The sequence below is a fragment of the Equus asinus genome, chromosome 9 (assembly GCF_041296235.1).
Source record: "Equus asinus isolate D_3611 breed Donkey chromosome 9, EquAss-T2T_v2, whole genome shotgun sequence".
Classification (NCBI taxonomy): Eukaryota; Metazoa; Chordata; class Mammalia; order Perissodactyla; family Equidae; genus Equus; species Equus asinus.
The window spans coordinates 77,072,302-77,097,985 of NC_091798.1; the positions used below are offsets into that span (position 1 = coordinate 77,072,302).

Genomic DNA, 25,684 nt, shown 5'->3' on the forward strand with positions numbered 1-25,684 from the left:
AATCTAGAAAGGTGCAGTGGTGTGTTTTCTCTGAGAAATTTATTTCTTATTGCTATTTTTTGGCTTGCCTGGATTTCTGAGAGTAAAAAAGAAATAAAAGATTGAATATTAAATGCTGTCTTATGTTACAATACTTGTTAACAATAAACTATAAAAAAGACTATAAAAATCTAATTTAGACTTTATTAAATATATTGAATTTAAAGGTTGCTTTATGTGATAAATGGTAAGTGTAACTTTCAATTCTCATAAAGATGGTTTTATTGGACGATATTTAAGAGATTAAATTTTGAAAAAAAATTTTGATTAAATCCACTGATGAATTAAAATGAAATGTCAGTATATTACTGTGTGTAAAGAATGCACATGTTTTTGTATATTGCTTTATTCACTAGGTAATATTTTTCAGGTTATAAGAATGGCTTTTACAATTTATCAAACAATACCTATATGCAACATGCCGAATGAAAGCAGTAATTTTATATCTATAACAATTGAAACACTTGTTGCTGAGTTAAGATTAATCTAACTTCATATAAATTTATCTTTCAGACTACTTTACTAGATTTTGGCTGGAGAACTGCATTTAAAGGGGTGTCTCTTCCCATGTCACATAGTATAACAGCAGCAATTGAAGATTTTTCCACAAAAATTCTCCAACAAGAACAGAATGAAAGGTCTTCAGCTGTGAGCTATACCATGAACCTTGTAAATGTCAAGCAAGTTTGGCAAGATAGCCATGTGGTTCCTGAGGAGGACCAACCAAAGAAAATTGCAAAAGCAAGTGTCAAATGAAATTCTTTCAAACTGTAGACTTGCATAATGAGATTTTTTTCTTTCCTTTTTAAAAAATATAAGGCTTGGCGAAGGGAACCTATAGAAAAATGGTTGTCTCTTGGCAAATATTTGGTACTTGACCCAGTACCGGTTTTCCTCTCTGGTATCCATGGGCCACTGCTAGCAAAAAGGACTTAAAACTGTTGCCAACTTGTTGCCTTTTGAGTCTGAGGCAACATGAGGGGGCCTCTGTGACTTCACGGGAAGCTGGGAAAACTGCTTGCTTGGCTTATATCTTTGAATGACTCCAGGAGAAATTTAGGAGATTGAAGCCCTTACTGTCTTTTATTGATTTAGGCAACTTTTAAACCTTTATTTACACTTTAATGCACATTCCATTTCATTAGCATCAATCTTACATCTTTACATGTGCTTTGAGAGTCACAGAACATACTAGGAAAATAGGAAGTAAGTACGCAAATAGATAAATGCAGTTATTCACTATTAAGTCCGCAATGAGTTCAACAAGCTATGATTGAATGCTTTTAAGAGAGTTCTTAAAGTGGCCTCCTTATTCTGCTACTGCCACCCTGAGGCTCCAGAACATTCAGGGGACACCATTGACTGATCTGGAGTGGAGGCAAGTTTTGCTTTCCCATCCACCATGCCTCTTTTACCATTAAGGAGTAGATTCATAATAAGTAGTGAAAAACTAGGCACATCACTTCTGAAAGTTGCTGAATTTTGACCAATAAGAAGATGCTACATGAGTTTGTTTCTGATGCTTCTAGATTAAAGTTAAACTGATGTAACTTTATTTAGATGTGATGATTAATAAAAAAATGTTTTATGAAAATTTAGCAAAATAAAATTAAAATAAGTTCAAAAGTAATACAATCATATTAATATCAAGGATACATATTTTCTGAGTTCTATTAATGACAAATCAAAGTACCGTCTTGTAAAGCTATTTCATGAGTTTTTCATAATATCTGTCTGGTAAGCATAAGTTTTGAAGGTTACATATAGGGAAGCGTTCTTTTGTTATTTCCTTATTTGACATAAAATATTTAACTTTCTACAACTGAGAAATTGATTATTATAAGCTTGTGTCATTATATTTATGTTTGATGCCAAATTCTTTATTTAGGAATTTGGCTCCCCTGTACATAAATTACACGGTGCTGTCAGAGCACAAATAACGCAGTGCTACATTTTTTTCTCCCTAGTTTTGTTCTGACATCATGGAAAAACTTGACACAATGCTTCCCCTGGCTCTGGCATGCAGAGATGATTCTTTCCAGGAAATTAGAGCAAACTTTGTGGAAGCCTGTTGTAAAGTGGCAACAGCTGTCCTGGTGAGACTGCAAGAGAGAGGAAAGGAGTTTCCTTCCAAGGCACCCCTGAAAAACTTGCACACACTGCTCTCCACAGCAGTGTATGTCTTCCAGAAGTTTTCCCGATATGATCATTTGATGAAAGAAACTACTAAGAAGTGAGTGTCATTTAAATTAAGTTGACGGCCATGCTTAAAGTAATACGTAATCTTTGGATTATCACAGGAGTGAAATTTTGATGATAATATTTGAGAAGGAGAAAATAATAATTAACATGGTGAATTGTTTTCCTTTGTCTTGACAGGGAAATGTCCAAAAGGTGGAGCATGGGATATATTAAATCAGATGCATAGATAGTAAGCTAGGTATTCTTTCTAAGGCCCATTCAAAGACCCGTGCTTTTTCCATACTCTAATCTGGAGCAGGTATTTTCTGCATGCTGTTATGACATGACCAAACACACCCTTCCCATTTTGTAAAGCACATTGTGCTGGCTACACCAAAGGAAAAATAAACTTGTTTTTGTCCCACATATACACAGTTGTGAAATCTGCACTTCTCTCTGTTGTTTCTAAGCCAACAGACTGTTAGGAGCTGACATAGAGAGTAAATGCCTTTCAGTCTATTCCGCTAACCAATGTAAACATATTTCAGAACATCCACTTAGTTAAAAAACTATCCTTAGTGTTTGAAGAGGAAGCATCTGGCAGTTTTAATTCTCATGTATTAGTAGTCTAAAAAGATGATATGTTTTCTGGATAGAGAATAAAAATGACTGCAGGTATTATTACATGGTCTTTCTGCCTATCCTTGTATTCTCTAGAAGATAGATTGGACCCTTGCAAAGGGAACGTGTCAACTTGGCAGTCCACTGTGAGCCCAAGAATCCTTTCTATATTCCTTATTCAGCCTTTGCAGTCCCTTAGTTCTGAGAGAAAGCATTAGATAGTATAATATAGATAGCTAAAGATAAAAGAAAATAAATTTGGCTTGATGTAGGATATAACCATGATATTTCTTTAATTCTCATAAGTAGTCAGATGTTGTGATTCATACTTGAATTTATAAACAAAATGTACCAGAAGTCACTGTATTTTTGTAGAATATTTTAAAACAGTTTATGAGATAATTGACATCTACAAAATTACAATTTTTAAAATAAAAACAGTGTGTTTGTGGGATGTGATAGCTTTATAAAAGTTGCTTCTGACAAATGCATGTTGTTCTCTATAATAACAATAACCTAATGCCTAAATAATGTACTGATCTCTAATAATAGGCTTACAAAGAATACTTTTATTTTTGAATGATGTATTGACAGTGCAGTTTGTCTCAAGTTGAAGTGCATATTTGTGGAACAGCAGATGTACGTTTTCAAAGGACTTACGAAACAAAGACTAGCTTTTTTTTTTCTTTTTGGAAAGTGAATGTGGATGCAGACTTCAGCATTAGGAGGAAATGAATGATTGATATCTAATAATCAAAACCATTTGTAGTACTGGAGATTGTTACCTCCTACTGCACAGGCCTTAAATCTGTCTCTTTGATCATTCCTTCTGAACAGACCCATATTCCTGGTGCCTGTCCAACGATATCAGGAATTCATCAACACTCTACAGTTTCAGGTTACGGACTACTGCGTCAGAGTTTGTGCTACAAGCATTTTACAGGATGCTGAGAGCCACCACTGGGATGACTACAAAGCTTTTTACGAGGTGTGAAGTTAAGTTTACTATCCCTCCTTTTTAACAAATATGTTTTACTGCCTACCTGCTTTCTGGCTAATTAGAAACATGAGCTTGGCATTACTAACACACGAAGGCTGCTAGGATAATATTTTTTAAATATTGAATTTGTACTTAGGAAAAACACTGTTTTTAAAAACCTGAAATAATTAGACATCAGAACTCTCTCCTTCTGCTTAAAAGTAAAAATAACTTAATTTGAGTTGCAAGGTTTCAGTGCTATATAATAAGTTGGAATATAATGGGATACAATGAAAACTCAGAGATAACAATGCCAAATTGCTACAGCCTTGTGGTTTTTCCAAAAGGATCAGTTATAGATATTCTTGCATTTTTTTTCTTGTTATGTATTTCCATCTGTGTTTGATAAATATTTTTTATTAAACAGCTTCATTCTTTATATTTACTTTTTCCCTGCTCATTGTATATCCTTATGTGTGTGCTTTAAGACCCATCTGATCATTTATAGCTTACCTATTTTCATTTAGCCTGTGTTTTGAAATCCCAAATTTCTACTGAATTAAAGCTTAATGATTCCCAGTGCAATGAAACCCAGGATCAATTAAAATTATTCATCATCAGGCTTCATTAGTTTCCTTTCTCGTAAATCCTCTTGATTATACATAAGCCACAATACTTGAAATTCCTTGAAGTTGATTCCAAGGCAGGGTGAAACATTTATAATATCTTAATAAAAGATAATCAGGGTTTTTAAAAAATTCATCCATCAAGCCCAGCTTCATTAGCTTTTTCAGTTTACCCTTTCCTCCAGATTGAAGCTTATGATTTTTGTTTTTCCTGATTGTCCTAATCACTATGGAGTATTGAGAAAAACAGAGTGGGATTTTATTCAATGGAGGCACTCTTGTCACGTCCCTGACACTGAAGGTTCCTGTGGCTCCATTTATGCCTGAGTTATCATCGTCGTAAATGTTACCACAACAGAGAAGAAGAGCTAAGAAGAAGCTCTTTTAAAGGACTTTCCACTTTTTCTAAGGCCATTTCATCTCCCCTTTAGAGGTCCTTCCCAGATAGCTTTTCTTTTTGCAAGAGCCTCCGTATGAGTCTTCCAAACCTGACATACTTCAAACAGCAGTGAGCAGAATGCAAACGAGAAAGTGGTATGGTGCAGCTGGTAGCCTGAGATAAGAATGAAAGTATTGGTCTTCCCCTCTCCTGGCAGCATCACAGCTTCCTTATTGCCTGGGGTAAACAGAGAGGTTGAAAATGAATCTATCTCCTGTTTCAAACTATTTCAATATGTCAGTGTACTAATGAGCAATTTTATGTTTTAATTGAAAAACAGGTATCATTTCACTGTATGTCCAACATAGGGGTATTATGTTTCTTCTTATGCAAATAGGGAGCTAGAAGAGTTGTACAGTATAAATAATATGTGGATACATTGAGAACCTGTTATTGAAGTTACTAAGTATTTTTTTAAAAAAACAACAAATTACCATGTAACACGCAGCTCTTAGATCTTATGACAAGGCTTTAGCTTCAAAGACAGAATTAACTAGATAGTTACCCTGTGATTACATGGTACTGTAGCTTCCATATACTTACATGGTCAGTAGTTACAATTTAATTGCAGAGTTAATGGTGTTATTTATGCTCAGAAAAATAAAGTGATACTGCTCTTCTATTTACCAAAAATAAGAACCTTCTAAAAATAGCATAGATTTTAAACTGTTTTGACAACTGGAGTACCTGACATGGTTTTATCCCGTTTGCTGCGCCTCTTTCTCCTCCTCTCCCCATTATTCCAACTGATTTGTAAAACAGGACTAGCGTGTTTTTGGCAGGGCTGTTTGAGAGGAAAGGATATGAGATCTGTCTGACTGGAGGTGAAGGGTAGGATAGAGATCTCCGGGGAACCTATCGCCATGTGCAGAGTGTCATAAAAAAATAGTGAAAGAATTTACAAGACATAGAGCAATATATGTTCATGTTTTGTGATATCAAGTGAGCCCTAGATACATTATTTCCATTTTCTAAACTGTCAGCTTGAGAGAGTCGAAGAATTTGGTATCTCTCTGATGAGGTGCTGGTCAGATGGCACAATGGGTGTTCAGAGTACATGTTTAAAATTAAGCTTTTAGTATAGTTGACATCTGCTCAATTTTAGCAACAATTTTAGCGACTTGTGTTTTCCAATACTCAAAGAATAAAGAATTGTCTGTTGAAAGATAATACTGAGTGGCTTATATAATAAAGCCCAGCTGCTTGTTTCCTGATATATAATCTAAATAAAAGCCCACATCTGTTTACATTATAGTAAGTCTACAAAAATAACAGATGTTTACTAGCAGAGTACTTTTGAAATGACAACAAATAGAGAAACAGGTCAGAAAAATAAATGAATCACATTTAGTTTAATGAAAACCCTTGCATACATTGATATTACACACATTTTGAAGAGAATTGTGAGAATGATGACCAGTTTGGAATGTTTTTAAGTAAACATGAAGGTTGTATTTTAAAAAGTCATGAAAATAAGCTTTTTCACTTTAGGAGAAGAAGTCTGTGTGTGCCTAAAGTTATTTTTGTTTTTCCTTTTATTGCTAAAAGGTAGCTATTAAGAAAATTGTTTTTTTATATTCTGAAAAATATGGGAAATCATGTTGGCCGTGTTATTATAACCACCCATCCACTGCCATGGAGAAAGTTAGGGTAAATCGTTCATACTGGTCATTACATCAGCTAGGGTCAGTTTTGCTTTAATTAACATACAACACGAAAAGTATGAGAAAATCAAGCTTTCAAACTCCTGTCTTACTTTAGGAAACTGTTTAAAAGCATTGTTTATCACAGGACACACAACAAAGAAAGCATTGGTGACTACAATTTTGCTGATCCACATTAATTCTGTAATTTTTTTTTATTAAATAGCTTTGATACACATCTAGTCAGGAAGTCAGAAGCCAGTGGTCCAAGTTCCTTTTAGCTTGAACTTGACCCTTTGACATTTTGATGCCCGAGTTTCCCACCCAAGGATAAAAATTCTACTCATTTCTAAACTTCATTTGAAACTATAAATTATTATTATTACAGTGATTGCAAAAGATTTTAGTAAATCAAAGAAATTACCAGAATAATAGTATGTAAGAAAAATACTAATAGAAGTATCTCATAAGAAACTATGAACTTTTGGTATAGAGAACAGATTTTTTTAGATGACATTTGTTTGAGAAATATAAGTAGTGGGCAAAGCAGAAATTTTAAGTCAAAGAGGATTACTTAGTGATAAAATGGGAAGTTTTACTAGTTTAACTTTTGATATAGTAACATAATCAGGATAATGTCTAAAGAATGCATTCTACTGTTCCTATTTCAAATAATCTTTTGATCTGGTTTGAAGAAAATGAGGTCAAACTACTAGCATACCTCCCTGAGAGCATGTTAACTAATTAATCTTTGTAAATCACTTGAGGCTACCTTCTCATTTCTGCCTGCTCCCCTTGGCCTTGGCCTCTGTCGGGTCCCCCTCTGCGGTCAGGGAAAATTTGGCACGCAGAAGGGATCTGTAAGGGGGTCATAGGGAATGAGAATCTGGCCCCTTGAAGTATAAAGTGCTATAAAAATACTAAGAAATGATGATATCTGCCTAGGCTTTACGAAATCTTGTAAATCAGACTACTGTAGTATCTGTTTCTAGTATTGTTATTAAACTACCTTGGATAAAATAGCATAATGTAATAATCTTCACTAGTTACCCATTCTCCTTGGTTTAATGCATGTTGATAAGGATACGGTATGCAAGTTTATTTTTGCTCCTATCATTTCATTATAATGTGAAATCTGAAACATTTATAAAATTATCTCAATGATGCTGTCTCAGAAAATATATACATACTTAATTTACATAATTAAATTTTAAAGGAATCAGCCCACCGTCTTAAACTAGCATGACTAGCAACCATAAAGCTGATTGTTTAAAAGTAAATTTTAAACTCCAGGCCAGGAGTAGGTAAATCAAGAGTATACTAGGTTAAATGCTTGTGGTCTGGATTTGCACTAGAATATCTGGTTGCGTAATTGAAATAAAACATATGTTCCTTTGTCAATAAAGATGTTTTACATCTTGTCAAAAATCTTTCCTGGTCATCTAGTGTGTCAAACTCTCCAGCTATTTCCTTTCAGCCTGAACTAATTAGGTTCATAGGAAGCAAACTGATGTTTTGGAAGTCATGATTCTATTGTTTAATGTGCGGTCGTTTTGCCAGGGGGAAAGATGCTCCTTCTCGCTCCAGATGTGGCATTATTTCTTGTGGGCTCTTCATCACGATCTCTGGACCATTCTCTCCTCTAAGTTAGCCCAGGAGATTCTAGCAGAAGTGCTGGAGAAATCTTTGGGTCTACTAGCCTCCAGATATGCTCGGGTCCAACCCAGTTATAAGAGAACTCCACAGATAAGGTAATTGAAGTTGTGAAAAACGTTGCTTTTCAAGAAAACTTTTTCATCAGCTGGTATTAAGCAGAATGTAATTCTGAATCTCATGACATAACACCTTGTGTATTTAACATGCTTCTAACATCTGAAAAGAAATTGTGTTCAATTCTCCTGAGACACTCAAGTGGAAGTGTGGGACTTGAATCAAAATAACTTTGCTCTTTTTTCCTCTTAAAATTGTATAGAGAACCCACTTGTTTCTAAAAAATGATTCAAGACATATTACAATCTAGGACATATATATGCAGAAGTTAATAAATAAGATAAAGAGTGAAAATTAAGATCCTGAAATGGAGAAAAAAGCAGCAGTGGTGTGATGAAGCAGTCAATGTGACTTTGAGATTCTAGGCAACCAAGGGATTTTAGTTTTAGTGTTTCTTTTTAAGCCTTTAAATAATGTAGTTAATCTTCATTAAGGAAACTCCATTGTCTGATTGTTTTTCTCCTTAATATATTCTAATTACTTGTGTTCTCTTTTTATTTACTTTTTTTCCTTTGTTTTCATTATGTATTACTAAAAAGCCAGTTCAACAAATGTGAAATCACAGAAAATGAGGAGCAGCAGTCAATGGGTATTAAATTAAAGACTGAATCATAGTCCAGTTCTGTGAGTTATCTAGGCAGTGAATATTACAAAAATGTGCTTACATGACACCAATGATTTATACGAAGAGTAGGCTTTTGTCTTATAAATATTCTGACTAATGTGATTAAGGCCTGTCTTTTAGGTATAAGAATTTTTTTTCAGATCTATTTTAGGAGGAACCAAAAGACATCAGAGCTTTGTTTTTCGGCAGGAGGAATCATTTCCTGATCTCATTCTTGTAAAGTGTGCTGTATTTGAAGGGCGTTTAGGTCCTGCTACGGTGTTTCATAAATATGGTATTTTGCACAGGCTGTTTTGAATTACTCACCAAGCATTTTTTAAAACATTGAACTCTGAAGAAGAGATGGAAAATTCCTTTTTAGAGCAAAGAATATCTTCATTCTTTTCCTTACGTAGCTTAAATCACTTTTGACTATGAGGTGGCAAGTCATTATGAGATGTTTGTGAAATCAGATTTACTATGAGCTCATGAAATAGGTAGTATATTTAATTAATTAACTACACTATAGAGACTTTTGGTTTTTATTTTCTGGGTGGTTACATAAAAATGCCATGCAAAGCTAGAGTTATTTCTTCTAGTTTTTATAAGTAATATAAATAAATATTTTTATTTGAATGGTTAATCCTAAACCACCATTATTGTGGAAATCAGATCATGTGTGTGTGTGTGTGTATGTGTATATATATCTTGAATTTGTAATTGTTTAATTAGTGATTAGAATAAATGGATGCGAGCTACAATTAAACCTTTCTAAAGACAATTATTGATGCTTTTAGTATTCCCGTAGCCTCCAACTGTCGTAAAACCAAAACCCTATATGCGATTTTTATATAATATGTTATCTATTATTAATATATGTATAACTTTATTATATATATTAAAAATTTGAGGCCAAAATGTCATTTTAAAAGATCCTCAAACTTATTTGTTTTCTTGTCATTTCAAAATTTCCATCTTCCATTTCTTCAGCACTGAATTTGAGAGGAAAACAACTGAGATCTGTACAGTTTAGCCATATACCAAAATAATCTCTAAACAGATCTTTGGGTCTCTATTAAAACTCAAGAGAGATAGAAACAAGCAAATGAATTTATGAAAAAGATAAATAGTACAGCATATTTTCCACAAATTTATTAAATATTGGAAATGTCTGAAACTGTAGGCTTCTCCATTTGTCCTTCTGGTGTCATTTTTCTCATCTCCCACTTGCTGAGAGAACATTTTACCCAACCTTGTGACTTTCTTTTATAGCTTGTACTGGGTTGAGGAAAATTGTTCTGCTATCAAATTTTTACCTATCATATGTATGTGGACAATAGCAAATTTTCTTTTAGTTTGAATTCCCTTTTGTTGAATGTAATTTCAGGGAATGTCTCTTGAGCTTCTTAAACAGAATCCTGATAGGGCAAAATCAACATATTTTTTAAAAAACACTCCTAAAACACTTCATTATTATAGACCACATGATTCCTAAAAATAATGGTATTATGAGTCACCTAGAAACTCAAACGCTATGATGCTTTCTATCTGTCTTTGATCTCTGAAGGTCTGTTATCCAACCAAATATTTCTATTCTTACATATATATGCTTCATATAAGAGATATGGATGATAGTGTATATACCAGGCAGAAAAACAATTTTGTTTAACATGATTTTTTCTTTTTCTTTCCAATAGACTTGATGTCACAACTATTTTAATATGCACTGAGAACATGTTATGGTCAGTTTGCACATCTGTACAGAAGCTTTTGAAGCCTCATGAGTATACAGATGATAAAATTTTTAGAATTCATACCCATTGTAATAATCTGTTTACAACATTAGTCATTTTGACTTCACCGTTAACTGAATTATATCAGTAAGTATCAAATATATTTTCTTTTTAGCTATTATGATATATAAAATAATGTGATTTAGCAAAGATATTTTCATACTACTTACTGAGTTGTGTGAAGTACCATGGAGAAATTTTTAAGCAGAATGTAATTAAGCAGAAGTGCCTTTTTGATTTTGTGAATTGGGCCATTTTGTAAAACTAACACTGACGGGTTTCTTCATTCTCAAAGCAGTTTAGTCGTAATACTGTGTTATATCTCTATTGGCCAATCGTATTCAGTTGATAATGCTCCAGTACAATCAGGACCATTTTGTACTTCACTATCTGAGTTGCTTAAATGATCAAATTATATTAATGTGTTGGTTATTTTACTCATAGCTTGATATTCTATGAAAAAGAAAATCATATCTAACGGCTTTTTGCTCTTTTTAAAAATATGTTTTAGTTTTTAATTTTATGTAAAGTGATTTACTCTAATAAAACTTTTAAAAAGAGAATTCTAAAATATTGGCCAGTCTGGAAGAGAATGCCACATTGCCAGTTAATCTGCCATAGACTTGCATTTTTAGTATTAGGCTTCAGTGTCTGAGCTAGTAATGGCAAGTGGAAATAGAAATAAGCAATTACACTTTTACAATGTTGAAATATATTACTTAGCTAAGTAAATAGGATTGAGGGAAAGGAAAAAGATTTTGAACTACTTTTCTGTTTATTTCACTCAAATTTATAATATTATAGAAGAGGTTGGAGTAGATCTTATAATAAAACATTAATAAAATTTTGTTTAAATCCTCCTCCAAAATAGTCACTTTATCCTGAAAGGCTAGATCATTACATGTTCTTAGTTTCTTGGATGGTAAAAAGTATATATATTTCTATTCCTTAGGATAAATTAGGTAAAGTATTCCTTTCTGTGACATTCTGGTAAGGGTGATATGTGAATCTTGATTTTCAGTAAATTTTGAGGCTTTTGTGTTAGAAATCCTAAGCATAATTAACAACTTTGATTTCAATTTCCCTATAATTTTCACCCACTCTTTGACTTTCAACAAACCCATTGTTTACAGATTGTTTCTTCTGGCAACCCTATGGTTGAGGACTAATTTTAGACATGGAGAATTCTTTCAGAAATGGGAAGGAATGGTGAGGTAAATTGCCATAAATTTGGGATTATATACATAATAGTTCATAATCATAAAAAGCTCAAGGTCTGAAGCCCATAATAAATCCTAGTAAACTAAACTGATTTACCATAGATGAAAAAATCACCATGCTCTTAGTTCAATGGGTCACTTCATCTAAGAGGAAGGCCCTGTGAAAATCAGGAACAACGTCGACAAATTTCATGGATTGGTCATGGTGAGCAATATTGAATTTCACGGTTTGTCACAGATGAATAGAAAAATTTTAACCCCCAATGCATTTGTAAAACAAATAAATTATTATCAAAGATTGCATATTTTAATAAAAATAATGTAACATGCATTCATTATTGTTAACCTACAGCCTTTTGATACATTTTTTACCAACGATGCAAGGACTCAAATCTCTGTGATTTGTGCATTAGATATTGCATTGTAACCTCATTCAACAAATTTAAATTGCTAATTTCAACTAGGATTACAGAACATTTTACACCAAGTACTGCCTCTGGTTTTTCTTAATATAAAACATAGATAGCTATATTGCTTTGAAGCATGAACAAAAGCCTAGATATACTTTCTTTTCTAATATTTCTCAGTTAATAAAAATTTTCACAAGTTTTATCCATTCATATTGATTTAAATTTTATGATTGTTTTCCTAGAATATAGATCTAATCTTAGAAATATATTTTGCTTTGTATTGACAAAGGAAATCTACAGGGCAGCTGTTCCTCACCAACTAGGGAAAAAATTGTAAGTGTGTTGCAAGAACCCTATTGACTTATTTAGCTTCTTTTCACAGTCAGGATATGAGGTTGTCGTATTATTAGCATTTTAGAAAAAATTATATCTCTATCTCACATTTAAAAATTAAACTGTGTGCTTTGAGGACTTGGGGAAAGAACAATCAGATGTCGATAGTATTGAATTTTTTATAAACTGCACCTGACATTTGTCACTCTATGTGATATGCCTTTTTTGAAGGTGGCCGCCTTTCTTCTGACAGATAAACTGAATGTATTTTCCTTTCTGAGCTTAGCGTAGGACCACTAAATCCCAGGGCAGGAATATATGATTTTAAAATCTTTACAGGAAGAATGAAACATTTTTGCAAAAATGCGTGTTCTTTTTTAACTCTCCTTTGTAGATTTCTGTTAGAATGTTGTAAAAGGAGCACTTTAGGTTTGTCCTACAGGGAAAGAGACCTGCTGAAACATAAAATATTCACCGTGTATTTTCCAAAATGCTTATCGCCTGTAGTTGTTTCGTAAAGGCAGTTACACTGCACATTCAGAAGCGTACTGAGTGCACATGCACACACATACCCAGACAATGGTTTCATATGTTGTGTTTTGCTTGCAGAGAGTATTAGTTTTAGTTTGTATATCGCAAATTAAAAATTAATTCTTAGAATTTTAGGAAAATGCAATTTAGTTTCAATTCAACAAATGTTATTGCCTCCCTAGCCCCTATGATTAAGCACAAGGATTAAACACAAGGGGTACGGCAGTGAGCAAGATGAAATATCTGCCCTCAAGTAATTTAGGAACGTATAATTTTTAATGTTAAAATTAGATTATGTATTTGTGTGTGTGTAGACATATATATACGTCCCCAAAATGTTTTGTTGTGTCATATAAAAACCCCTAAAAGTGCAAACTTTTGAAAATTGACCGTCCCCAATGTTACAACATTTAATAACATGCAACAATGAATTTCAGTACAAGTGCCGACATACCAAAGACTGGAGTCATCAGAAATAGGCCAGAATGTTCATGATCATTAAGCCAGGGAACAGCAGACCTATCTTGGGATTCACTTGGTATCACTCATGTGGCTTTTGAATCCCTAAATTCCAAGGTATTTCAATGCTGTGTCTATAGTTTCTTTTCAAACTAGTGCTAGGTGTTTTGATGTTATGGTCTCAGCCTATTTATTTATTTATTTATTTAAAACTATTTCACTCGTAAAATGGAAAACGTTGGATAAAACTTTGTTTTTCATACCACGAGATTGTCTGGCACACTCTGGAAAACAGGTAGTTCCTCCAAATGTTATGCATAGAATATGCTTACATAAAATGTTGAGCATATGGTCATATGACCCAGAAATTTTACTCATAGGTGTATACCCAAAAGAAATGAAAGCACACGTCCACACAAAGGTTTGTACACAAATGTTTACAGCAGCATTTTTCATAATAGTACAAAGTAGAAAGAACCCAAATGTCCATCAACTGATGAATGGATAAACAAAATGTGGCATATCCATACAGTGTAATATTGTTCAGCGATAGAAAGGAATAGAGGACTGATCGATGAGACAACAAAGATGAACCTCAAAAACATTATGCTGAGTGAAAAAAGCCAGATGTTAGAGTGCACATAGTGTATGATTCCATTTATTAGAAATGTCCAGAATAGGCAAATTCATAGAGACAGAAAGTAGATTAGTGGTTCCCAGGGGCTGAGAGGGAGGGAGATTGGGTAGTACCTGCTGATGGGGACAGGGTTTCTTTTGAGGCCAATAAAAATGTTGTAAAATTAGATAGTGGTGAAGGTTACACAACTCTGTGAATATAATAGAAATCATTTAGTTGTACTCTTAAAATGGGTAAAATTTGTGGTATGTGAATTATATGTTTCAATAAAGATATTAAAAAATGAATGCAGACTGAATGGAAAAAAATAAAAATTTTTTAAATGTAAAAAACCAAAAATGTGTCTGGTAGAATTCAAAATGATCCAGAAAGTGACGTTAGTTGTCATAGCCATTTTGTTTAGACTAAATGACTTTCTTTGTTTCATTCCCTCTAAACATTATTTTACAGGGGAAATCTCTATTAAAAAATTTTTAAAAATAGCTTTGTGTGTGGTCCTAATAAGACAAAACCCTTAGGTGAGGGTGAAGGGCCAGTCATTAACTTTGGAGAAGGCCTGTGCCCTGGATCTTTGACTAGCTGGGTCCTGCTCTATACTCTGGGGTCAAGTCTTGTTCTCTTTCTCGACCATATGTCCTGTTCTCAGACGGTCCCTTGGCTGTGTACCACCCAACAGTGCTCTTCAAATATGACCTCAAAAATTCCTCCTCCTTTCCACTAAGCAGATCTGACAGCACCTTCTACTCATTCTTTCTCTTTTTCTCTTCTTTCTTTTTTACCAGTTTTTACCAGTATGTACCTACTATAAGCCAGGCACTGTGCCAGTCGTTTTCTAACTTCAAATCATCATTTTCTTACCTCGAAGAGTTATCTTCATGATGAGAAACACAAGCCAGGGGGCAGGAGAAATGTGGGAGCCATATTTTACTGCACTGTCTTACTTTGATTTCTCTCACTTCATGACATTTAGGCAACTACTTATAGTCCCAGGAGTAATGCTGGTTTATGAAAGCAAAGCAGTGACTAAGAATTATGTTTAAAGTGGTGAAGTGGATTGAATTTGGTTATCTACATATTCATGGTTAGTTGTCTGTGATTTTAGGGCCATCAGAAAGGCTCCCATGTGCTCAGTTATCTCAGGTATTCCAGTGCTGTCTCAATAGTTCAGTTTCAACCTAATTCTACTTTTTCTGAAGTTGTGCTCTTCTCCTGGTATTTTTGTTTATTGAGCATCACCAACGGCTTAGGCATTGTGGTAGGCGCATGATACAAGACATCTGACGTGATCCCTCTGCCCTTGTGGAACTTACATCCTTGGGCTTCCTTGATTCCATCCTGGATGTTTATTCCATTATCATCATATTATGGGATGCAGTTCTCCCAGGAGGGCAGCCAAAAATCAGGGTGGCACAAGAGAGGCATAAAAAAACCTGGCTAACTCTTTTTAGTTTATCAATTGTTCTCACTTTTGATGTGCATTGCATTTATTTCATTCTAGCAGCAGCTGGCTACATAAGCCCAAGGAGTCAATCAGTTTTTTAATGAAAAAAGGCAGGCAGGCAATATAATTGTAGATATGAGAACCAAAAGAGACTGAATCTGGGGTCGAGTGCTCAGGTGGTGTGGTGTGTTCAGCCCAGGGCCAATATGATGTTATGAGAGGGAAGGGGCATGGGCTAGTTGATGTTAGGGGAAGGGCAAAGGCAAAGAATTTCTCCAAATTCATTTTTTCCCCCTTAAACAAAGCTTCTACTAACTTGGAAATGTGAAGAATTATATTCTGCTTCAACCTATAGACAATTACTTATTTTTAAAGGACTATTTAAATTTGCTATATCAAAATTCTTTGGGGTCTTGTGGCAAATATAATTCTGTGGCTCCTATGATTGTATTTTACTCTCCACCATGAATTATTTAGAGCATCCTCTCTTTTAACGGTATACAAAAACATCATTAGAGGTTCTCTAATAGCTCGCTCATCATTTCTTTCCCCCATTGAGGCTTGTGGGCCAATTTTCACCCTGTTATGCTCTCCAGAATAATGAAACTAATTTGGGATCTTGCTGTGGAATTAAATGTTCATACAGATCCCACCCCCTCTGAGACCATAAACATCTGCCATAAAATTTCTTATAGCCAAATAACGACTGAGACACCATCAGTGGAGTAAAGGAGTTTAGGTACCAGCAGAAATGTTCTGGGAGTATTGTATTGCCAGTGGTTTGTAGTCTAAGAAATTTTGGCACCAAATAACCATTCCATTATTATTAGATCCTCCATTATTTTTTCTAATCTTGAGGATAAAACTGTAACTAGGCAACTATTTAGACTATTAGGAATTCCATGTCAGTTTTGAGATAGTTGTAGACCTTTGTAAGAAGTGTTTGCAACTGTTATCATACTAGTAATCTTTTAGGTATTTTGAGCCCTTATAACGTACACTGCAAATTCCTTTATATGCATTATCTCAATCATCACACTGACCCTGTGAGGTGGTTATTTTCCTCATTTTACAAATGAGAAAACTGAAACTAAATAAATTGCCAAATAAGATTACACTTCTACTAAAGAGCCCACCCAAGGTACAAACCCAGGCTGTCTGGCTCCAGAGCTCCTGCATGTGCCCATGCACTCCCTCTAAAAGATCTTCAATAACTCTACCCTTGGGTATGGAGCAGACAGCAAAAAGTAAATGTAAAAGGAGGGAGGTAGAGTTAAGTCCTAAGAAGAAGCAAAGCAACATAAGGGCATAGAGAGGGATGAGATGGTGAGAAGGGATATATTTTAGACAAGGTGGTCAGGGAAGACTTAGAGAAAGTTTTGAGGTAGAGCAATCTGTGGAGCTAGCTGAACACGACAGTGAGGGCATTCTAGGTAGAGTATTCATTCTTGGGGATATGAGGTGGCTCCAGGTAACTGGACAAATGGGGATTTATGCAAAGGGCTCAAAGAGGTTGGTGGAAGAGTAGGCAGAGGCTGTGATACCACAGCCTCCAGTCCCTCTTGCTCTCTCATCAAGCCCTCCTTCTCTTGTCCCATCCTATCGCCCCAGTCTGTCCCTTCCTTTGAGGCTGCTTTTCTTTCCAGACTCCTTGCGGCATCTCCTCTCCCATTATTCTAGCACCATCTTCTTCCTACCTCCCTTGCTATTGCATGTCCTTCCTCTGCACCCTTCTTTCTTGGCCTTTCTATCCAGACTCTGGAACACCTCTGGCGAAAATCACTCAGATTCCTTTTGTACCCTCTGACAATCCTACTTTTTGTCCTTTCTCTGGGTTGCTCCCTCTTCCATCTATCTCCACTTTGGCCAAACCCTCCACTTTGCCCCATCCCCCTGTTTGTTAGCAGATGGCCTGGCTCCTATACTTCTCTGAAAAAACCCAGACCATCATGAATGCACTTTAACTTCTTATCTCCATTCTTAATAATTATCTTTATCCCTGCTCACCTCTGCAACCATTGATTGGTGATCAATGTATCTCTTTTTCCAACCAAAACAAATCTTTTCACCTGAGCCCTTGATCACCTTTACCTCCTATTTCATGGTCTTAGTCTTTTAAATATTCTTCCCATCTTCTGGTTCTTTGCCCCAGGACTCTCTTGTATTAAAAAATATTCCTTCTTTACTATTGTGTTTCCCTCCTAAAACATAGTTTGCACTGATTGTCTCCATTTGTCCACCGACTGTTCACTCAGTGCACTGCAATCACCCTCATCATGCTAAACAAACAAGATAGGCCAGATCGTCCATGCCTTCCCAATCACTAACTCCAATTTTTGTCCCCTCATTCACTTACCCTCTCTGCAGCTTTTGACACAGTTGGCCATTTCTCTTCCCTTGGCGTCCCTAACATCCCTTTCTCCTGGCTCTTTGCCTACTTCACTGATTATTCCTCTTGATTTCATTTGAGAGCTTCTTCTGACCTTACCCTTTCAATGCTGGTGTGCTCCAAAGTTCTGTCCTTGACCATCTTTTCATCTTATACTCTTTCTTTGGGTGAATTCACCTACTCCCATGGCTTCACCATTATGTTAATAACTTCCATATCAATATCTTCAACCAAGATATCTGTTGTATATCCAAATTTCTATTGGATGTCTCTCTTTGGATGTACTTCAAATGTCTGTAGCTCCCTCAACATATCTAAAACTAGGTAAAATACCTGCAAGTCATCCCAGGCCTCTGCTTTTCCCTTAACTCTTTGTGCTTCTACTTTCCCCTTCATGCCATTCCAACACCATGTCTTAGGGGATGAATATTGTTAATTCTATTAATTTCATATTTTTTTATATTTGTCTTCTACTTACTATCTCCTTTGCTTCTTACCTTGGGACCTTGTCCTCTTCTACCTGGTCTACACAATATCATCTTCATGATCTCCCTTCCCCAGGAGGAAAGGCTTGATTCTCTCCAGTCCACCCTCCTCGCTAGTGCTCAAGTGATTTTTCTAAAAAGTAAAATGCTGCTATCACTCCCATGCCATAAATTCTCAGTGATTCCTCATCACTAGTACGAAGTCCAGACTGCTTCGAAAGGCACATCCTGGCAACCTGACCTAGCTTCTGCCCATCTCTTTAGTTCACACAGTGGACACATGGAATGGAAATATGACAGCCTGTTGGAAGCCTATTTAAGAAATATCATTCCATTCTGAAATTTGTTTAGAAAAGAATGGCTTTCAAAGAGGAGATTGTATAGTAAAAGCCCAAAAATAGTCAAAGTATATTTAATTAGAAGGTGTTCTACTTGGCAAGACAAACAGGGGAGAGACAGGTCAAATTTGGAAAATGTGAGGATACAAGAAGCAGGATGTGGAACGAAAAGACGGGGTTTTCAAAATGGAATTCTGTTCTACAAATTATTTAAAACACATTTTTGCTCCTGTACTATATATAAAGAGAAATAGTACCACTTTAAACAATTCCATTTCTAAAATATTCCCAGTTGTCTCTCTTAACTCCATGTAGGCAAATATAGTCTTCTGTTAGTATAAAGTTTTTATTAGCCGAGCTATCTACTAAGATTTTATGTAACAAATCCTTCCTTATTACCTCAAGATTTATTGTGGAATTCGGGCCAACCTAGAAAAATGTTACAGTCACTTTTCCAAAGATAGTTGTAGACCTGATATTCTGGCCAGATTGTTCTAATTTTCAAATCATAGTCATATATTTTACAGTTAAATTCGTCTTTACAAGGCCTGTGTAGGCCCTTAGGAGCATACAAAATTAATTATAAATTCTCATTAATTGCTGAGTATTTATAAATCACTTTACATAGTAAAAAGAAGTACCTTTAGGTTAAACTTTTTTACCTTAATTAATTAATGAAGCAAATATGACAAAATATTGACATTTACTGGATCCAGGTTAAGGAGGAAGATGTAATTGGTATTCATTGTGCTATTCCTTATGCATTTACTTGACAAATTTTATAATGGAAGTTTGTTTGTTTTTTTTAACTAAATGATAATGATGTTGTTATACCTTCCCAAGTATAAGGATTGTTATATAGAGGCCTCTGAGCCATCTATTAACATAAATCCCAAGTGGATGAAGTAGATATCCTTTCTAGCATAATACCATTTTATGTAAAATCATTAACTTTAAGTACTTAGTAAAAATAAAAAGTTTTGGGGCCAGCCCGGTGGCGCAGCAGTTAAGTGCTCACGTTCCGCTTTGGCGGCCCAGGCTTCGCCGGTTCGGATCCCGGCTGTGTGCATGGCACCGCTTGGTGAGCCATGCTGTGGTAGGCATCCCACACATAAGGTAGAGGAAGATGGGCATGTATGTAAGCTCAGGGCCGGTCTTCCTCAGTAAAAAAGAGGAGGACTGGCAGCAGTTAGCACAGGGCCAATCCTCCTCCTCAAAAAAAAAAGTTTTGATGGTCTTCATAGTGAATGTTTCCTATATATTCTGAAATTATTTTTATTTCCCTAGGACTTTTCAGTATGGCATGGATGATTCTGCCTCAGATTCCTTAAAGCCATTTTTCAAGCAACCATTACATTGGTTTTCTTGCATATCACATTTCTACCCTTCCTTACTCAGGTGAGAGCCTCTAAATGCCATGTTATCTATAATTCTATGATTCCTTTAAAGTTTAATAGAAATTTTTATCCATGGAGGTAAATGAACCTTACAAAAAGAACTTACAACTTTTTACAATACACAGGTAAGTAAAGAGTATTATTTCTCTTTTTTTTAGCTCAAGAATCCAAGATACAGGCCTCATGATAATTCTGCTAACTTATAGCTTAACTGATGTAATGGAAAAATGTGAATTTTTGAAATTTAGTTCTATTTTAGCTAATTACCTAACCATTTTAAAATTCATCTTTCTTGATCTATGACTGGGAATTTGACAGTTCTCCAACTAATTATTAAAAAAAGCAAAACTGGATAATTCATGTAACTAACTCAGAGCCTTAGATAAAAGTTGAGAGAGGAACAACTTTTAAAATTATGAATAGGGTCTTTCACTTTTATTATTTAATTTGTAGCATTTAAATATAAGAAAAAATCATTTAAAGCATGAAATGTACTTCCAGAATGATCTGATGACATTTTGTGGCGTTATGTGGAATGCCAGTTTGCTTCTTTGCTGAATATATCATTAGACAGTACCTTTCCTTGGTATCTGTGAATAAATATATCATATATCGCTGAAGGAGATATTATTAATCCCCATACATTCTTGATTTATCTTGGAAATACACTATCAGTGATTTTGCCATCTAAATTGACTGACTGTATCTCTCTCTTGAGAAACAAGAGTCCTACCCATAAATAGAGGATGTGAAAGCCTCATGCACAGAATCTCTATAGACACAACAGACACACACTGTTATATGCCTGTTCCCATATAGTTAATGGGGAATCCAAGATCAATGAGACATAGACTCTACCTTCAAGGACTTCAGTGTATTGTTTTTACTTCACTTACGCATAAAAGTTTTTCAGTATCTCTGATTAATTCCTTATGATTGAGTCTTAGAAGTTGAATGCCTTTAATACCCTGTCTTTGCAATACCCTACAGCTTGCGTTTAAATATACTCTTATATCATTGAGAGTTAAATAGCCTACTCTTTAATAATCATTATTGCAAAAATAACAAATTAAGCAACTGGATCTTTTACAGTGGAAGTCAAGTAAACGACCTGTGTCATTCTGATGAGTTCCCAAATTTCTAAACATATTTATTCTTCACGTTGTTATCACATTTGCTTTAATCTATTTACATTGTCTGCTTTTGTCTTAGTCTATAACCGTTGGCATTATCATCCCCCTCTAGGGGTCGCTCTGCAAGTCTTCCACCTGCAGGCTTGCTCCATCCGGCCCTGCTAGAGGCCTGGGAAGTCAGCAGAGAAGTGGGTTTATCTTTCAAAGAGTGACTTCTGTTTAACTTCGTTCTCTTTTCTATACCTAAAGCAAGCGTATATGTAATAAGACTTTTCTTTCTTTCTGCTTCTGTGTAGCAACCAATCTCCACTATTATCCTAACACAAGGATTAGAACATGGGGGTGATTACTCGGCCCAGAGTGGAAATGCAATTTGATACAAGCTTTCTGGAGGGCAGTTTAGTGAGCTGTGTCAAAAACCTAAAAAATATTTCTGCCCCTTCATCCAGCAATTCCGTTTCTAAGAATCAATCATAAGGAATTAATCAGAGCTGTTGACAAAGTTTTGTATGTAAGGATATTCAATGAAGCATAATTTGTGAAAGAAAAAAAAGGAAATAAATGTCCCACAGTGTGGAATTAGGGAAATTAATTATGGGTAGTCATACGATAGACTACTGTGGGGTCATCAAAAGGGCCGATTTTGGAAAATATTAAATGATGTACATTTAAGAGGAAACTGCAAGTTTGTAATTATGACATTATCAAAGCCAGTCGAGTTTTTAGAGTGATAACTGTGTACCAGCCATGCAAGTGCTTCAAGTACATTCTCTCTTTTAAACCTCACACCAGTCTGTGAGGTAAGTACTCATGTGCTTCTTTCATGGAGAGTAAAGTGATGTGTAGGTAGCAACTACCAAAGGGAACAAAGCTGGGAGGCAGACTCTGAACCTGGGCTTGTCTGCTTCCAAAGCTCAAGCTCCTGAGAACTCCACCTTCACCTTTCAAAGGGAGAGTAGTTCAGAGGGATGTTAACAGGTGTGCATGAAAAATCTCAGATTGTCAGTAATTCACCCTGTAAAGTCTCTTTTTATAGTTCCACTTTGCCAGGCTCTGATATACTAATGTATAGTGTTTATCTCCAAGGGAGGGGTCTAGTATGCAGATCCTCCAAACTTACTGGATGTGAGAGCCTGTTTCCCAGGGGATGAATAGTTACTGGAAGGTGGGGTGCAATTGAGAAGTGTTGAACTATGCCTTGCTGCTATTCATATATCATTTAAAAAGTATGCATAGAAAAACAAATATTGAAAGGATATATACTAGAGAGTTTATAGTTTTTATCTTTGTTATGTTGGATTGCAAGCAATTTTAATTTTTATCTGTATTGTTTCCTATGTTTTCCAAATTTCCTATAATGAAAACAATTTAATTTTATTCAGATAAAAATTTTTTTAAAGTAAAAAGAAACTTCATTTTTAATTAATTAATTAATTTTTTTTGCTGAGGAAGATTTACCCTGAGCTAACGTCTTTTGCCAATCTTCCTTCTTTTTGCTGAGGAAGACTCGCCCTGAGCTAACATCTGTTGCCAATCTTCCACTTTTTGTATGTGAGCCACTGCAACAGCATAGCCACTGACACATGAGTGGTGTAGTTCTGTGCCTGGGAACTGAACCTGGGCTGCTGATGTGGAGCACACTGAACTTCAACCCCTGGGCCATCAGGGCTGGCTCATGAGTGCAATACTTACTCATAGTTATTCTCTAATGGGTCCAGATAGTCTACTTAGAAAGGCATGATCCATGTGATTTATGACCCAACACGTTCAGAGCAGTGGTGTAGTCAGAGCAATCCAGGGTAGTAATAAAAGTAATATCAAAATAACTCAAGTTATTGATTTGCATTTGTCAAACATTGCAATGGAGATTCCTGGACAACTACCATGTGACCTTAAAAATATCCACCTTTCCATCCATTTCCCTCACGTACATTAGCTGTTTCTGTGAGTTTTTCACCCCGAAATTATCCTTCAAAACTTCATTCCTCACCTTAGCAACTAAAATGAACTGTTCAGGGAAATACATGGGTCAGATGATGACAAACTAAAAATTATTAGGCTTTTATTTTTGGAAAAGGTGAGGCTGAGAGGAGAGATGACTGAAATATTTAATATTATGAAGGATCTTAGTAATTTTTTTACCTATTTGCTTATTTATTTACATCTGTGCATTGTTTCAGTAAGGATTTAAATCAGCTTTTAACAATACTAAATATAATAAGATAATGAGTTAAAAGTAGATGAGAAGAAGACTTGAAATTAAGACTTAAAATAAGAGTTAACAAATGTATCAACAATTGTGTGGACTATAAATTTGCCTATAGGATTACTAGAGAAAGCCTATGAAGTATAGAAATTGGTAAAAATATAATTTTTTGTGTTCCCCACAACCCCTGGAAGAGAGTTGACAAGAGTTTGCTTTAGGGAAAATAAATGTATTTTCAAAGCAGTAAGTAAAATGTACTGTATTCATTATCTCTATCGGTGGTACAGGCTAACAATGTGAGTTGATTTAGAAAAGGTAATCAGTTTCATACTAGATTAAACTATGGCATGTGGAGAATATATTAGTCTCAAGGATAATACCATGACACCGTACTGTGCCTTCACATAAATGTTCAAGAAAGAAAACTATCTTAGTCAATTATACTGTTGCATTATAATGCTTTTTATTATTTTTAAAATTTTCATCTTCGTGTGATTCCTTAAATATTTCAAAATATTTTTCGGGTCTTCCTTAGCTAAGTAGGTCATAACTGCACACTGAATCCGAGTAGCGTAATCAGTGTGAGTAAACAGCCCATTCGTTTTACGCTGTTCGTTTTCTTTTGTGATAACAACATGATGTTTTGATTCGTGGCCAGTCCATTCTGAGCTGTAGATACTCTTCCAACTATGCTTTTGTTTCTATTATGGTTTTATTCAATGTAATCCTGTTTGGGAATTTTATGCTTTTTTTCCTTCCCTAAATACATTAGGCTGACTTTGGCTTCATTATATTAACATGCTACGTGGGTCTTTCCTTTTACCTAGTTCACCAAGATGTGTTCGTTCAATCTTTCAATAAATGCATTTAATTATTTTTCTCCAGGTAAGGCATGTGCTAGATGTTAATGGTGAGGGAAGAGGTAGACAATGAAGTTTCTCTGTCTCCTTTGCAGGTTCATCTACTTTGACCTGGCCATTAAATAGTAAATGTCTTTAGCATTCTATCATAGAATGTTTTCCAGGGGAAGTCATACATGCCTATGGCTTCGTGTACTCCTTATGTGTCATTAAATGCATATCTCTAATTTTAACCCTTTCTAGGACTACCGACCTTTATATCCATGGGTACTAACCCTACATGAATGCCTTTCTGAGGTTTATGCCTGCAAACATGAAAACGCCTCAGACTCAACATGACCGAAGTTGAACTGAGGATACTTCCTTCCAAACTGATTCTCTTCTATTTTTCCCTACTTTGGCTAATGGTACCTGCATGTAGTTGTACAAGTCGGAGACCTAGGAGGCAGCCAGAACACCTCCCTTTTGCTCTCCTACCAGATCCAATCCATTACCAAGTCTCATTAATTTTAACTCCTAATATCTACTATCCATGGCACCACCTTTGCCTTAGTCCTGAAGCATAATCTCTCTCCTGACTACCGCAATGACCTCTTAGTTTTCTTCCTGTATATATATATGTTGATTCCCATTTCCAGTATTCTCCAGACTATAGCCAGAGATTTCTCAAACCCAAATCTATTTTCAAAACTAAATTTTATCATTTCACACTGTGGCTTAAAAACCTTCCATGAATTCCCATTTGTCCTTAAATACACACAGAAAAGTTTAGCATGGCCTATAAGACCTATATAGATGTGGCTTACCTACCTTTGCAACCTCTTCCAATACTACACTACCCTGTGATTCTGCTCTCTATACATTAGCCTTTTTATATTTCTTTGCCATGCCATGCTCCTTTCTGCCACAGGATCTTTGTACATGCTCTTCCCTTTCCCTAAAATGTCTTCTTCCTTTTTCACCTAGTTAATGCCAGCTTTTCTTCATATCTCAGCTCCAATGGGAGTTCTGAAAGGGAAGCCTTTCATCAACCCCAAAGACTAGTTCACTTCCTCTTACTACATCTTCTAATAGCATCTTTTGCTTTTCCTTCATTGAGTTTTCATAGTGGTAATTTCATCTGTATTTGTATGGTCATTTAAACTACATA

The 25,684-nt window shown here is 35.3% G+C and overlaps 1 protein-coding gene across 10 annotated transcripts in view; it reads left to right on the plus strand.

The window, feature by feature from the left end:
* KIAA0825 (KIAA0825 ortholog) overlaps positions 1–25,684 on the plus strand; it is a 373,989-nt gene that overhangs the window by 108,979 nt on the left and 239,326 nt on the right. For 6 of the 10 annotated variants that reach the window (XR_011505937.1, XM_070517755.1, XM_070517754.1 and 3 more), the window contains 7 exons: positions 553–780; positions 2,007–2,272; positions 3,679–3,829; positions 8,089–8,279; positions 10,600–10,782; positions 11,829–11,909; positions 20,226–20,336. Coding sequence is in view for 9 of the 10 variants with exons in the window: in XM_070517755.1 (XP_070373856.1) it covers positions 553–780; positions 2,007–2,272; positions 3,679–3,829; positions 8,089–8,279; positions 10,600–10,782; positions 11,829–11,909; positions 20,226–20,336 (1,211 nt within the window). In the remaining variant the exon portion in view is untranslated. The remainder of the gene's footprint in view (positions 1–552; positions 781–2,006; positions 2,273–3,678; positions 3,830–8,088; positions 8,280–10,599; positions 10,783–11,828; positions 11,910–20,225; positions 20,337–25,684) is intronic. The other 4 variants (XM_070517756.1, XM_014867748.3, XM_070517761.1 and 1 more) reach the window with 2 other exon arrangements.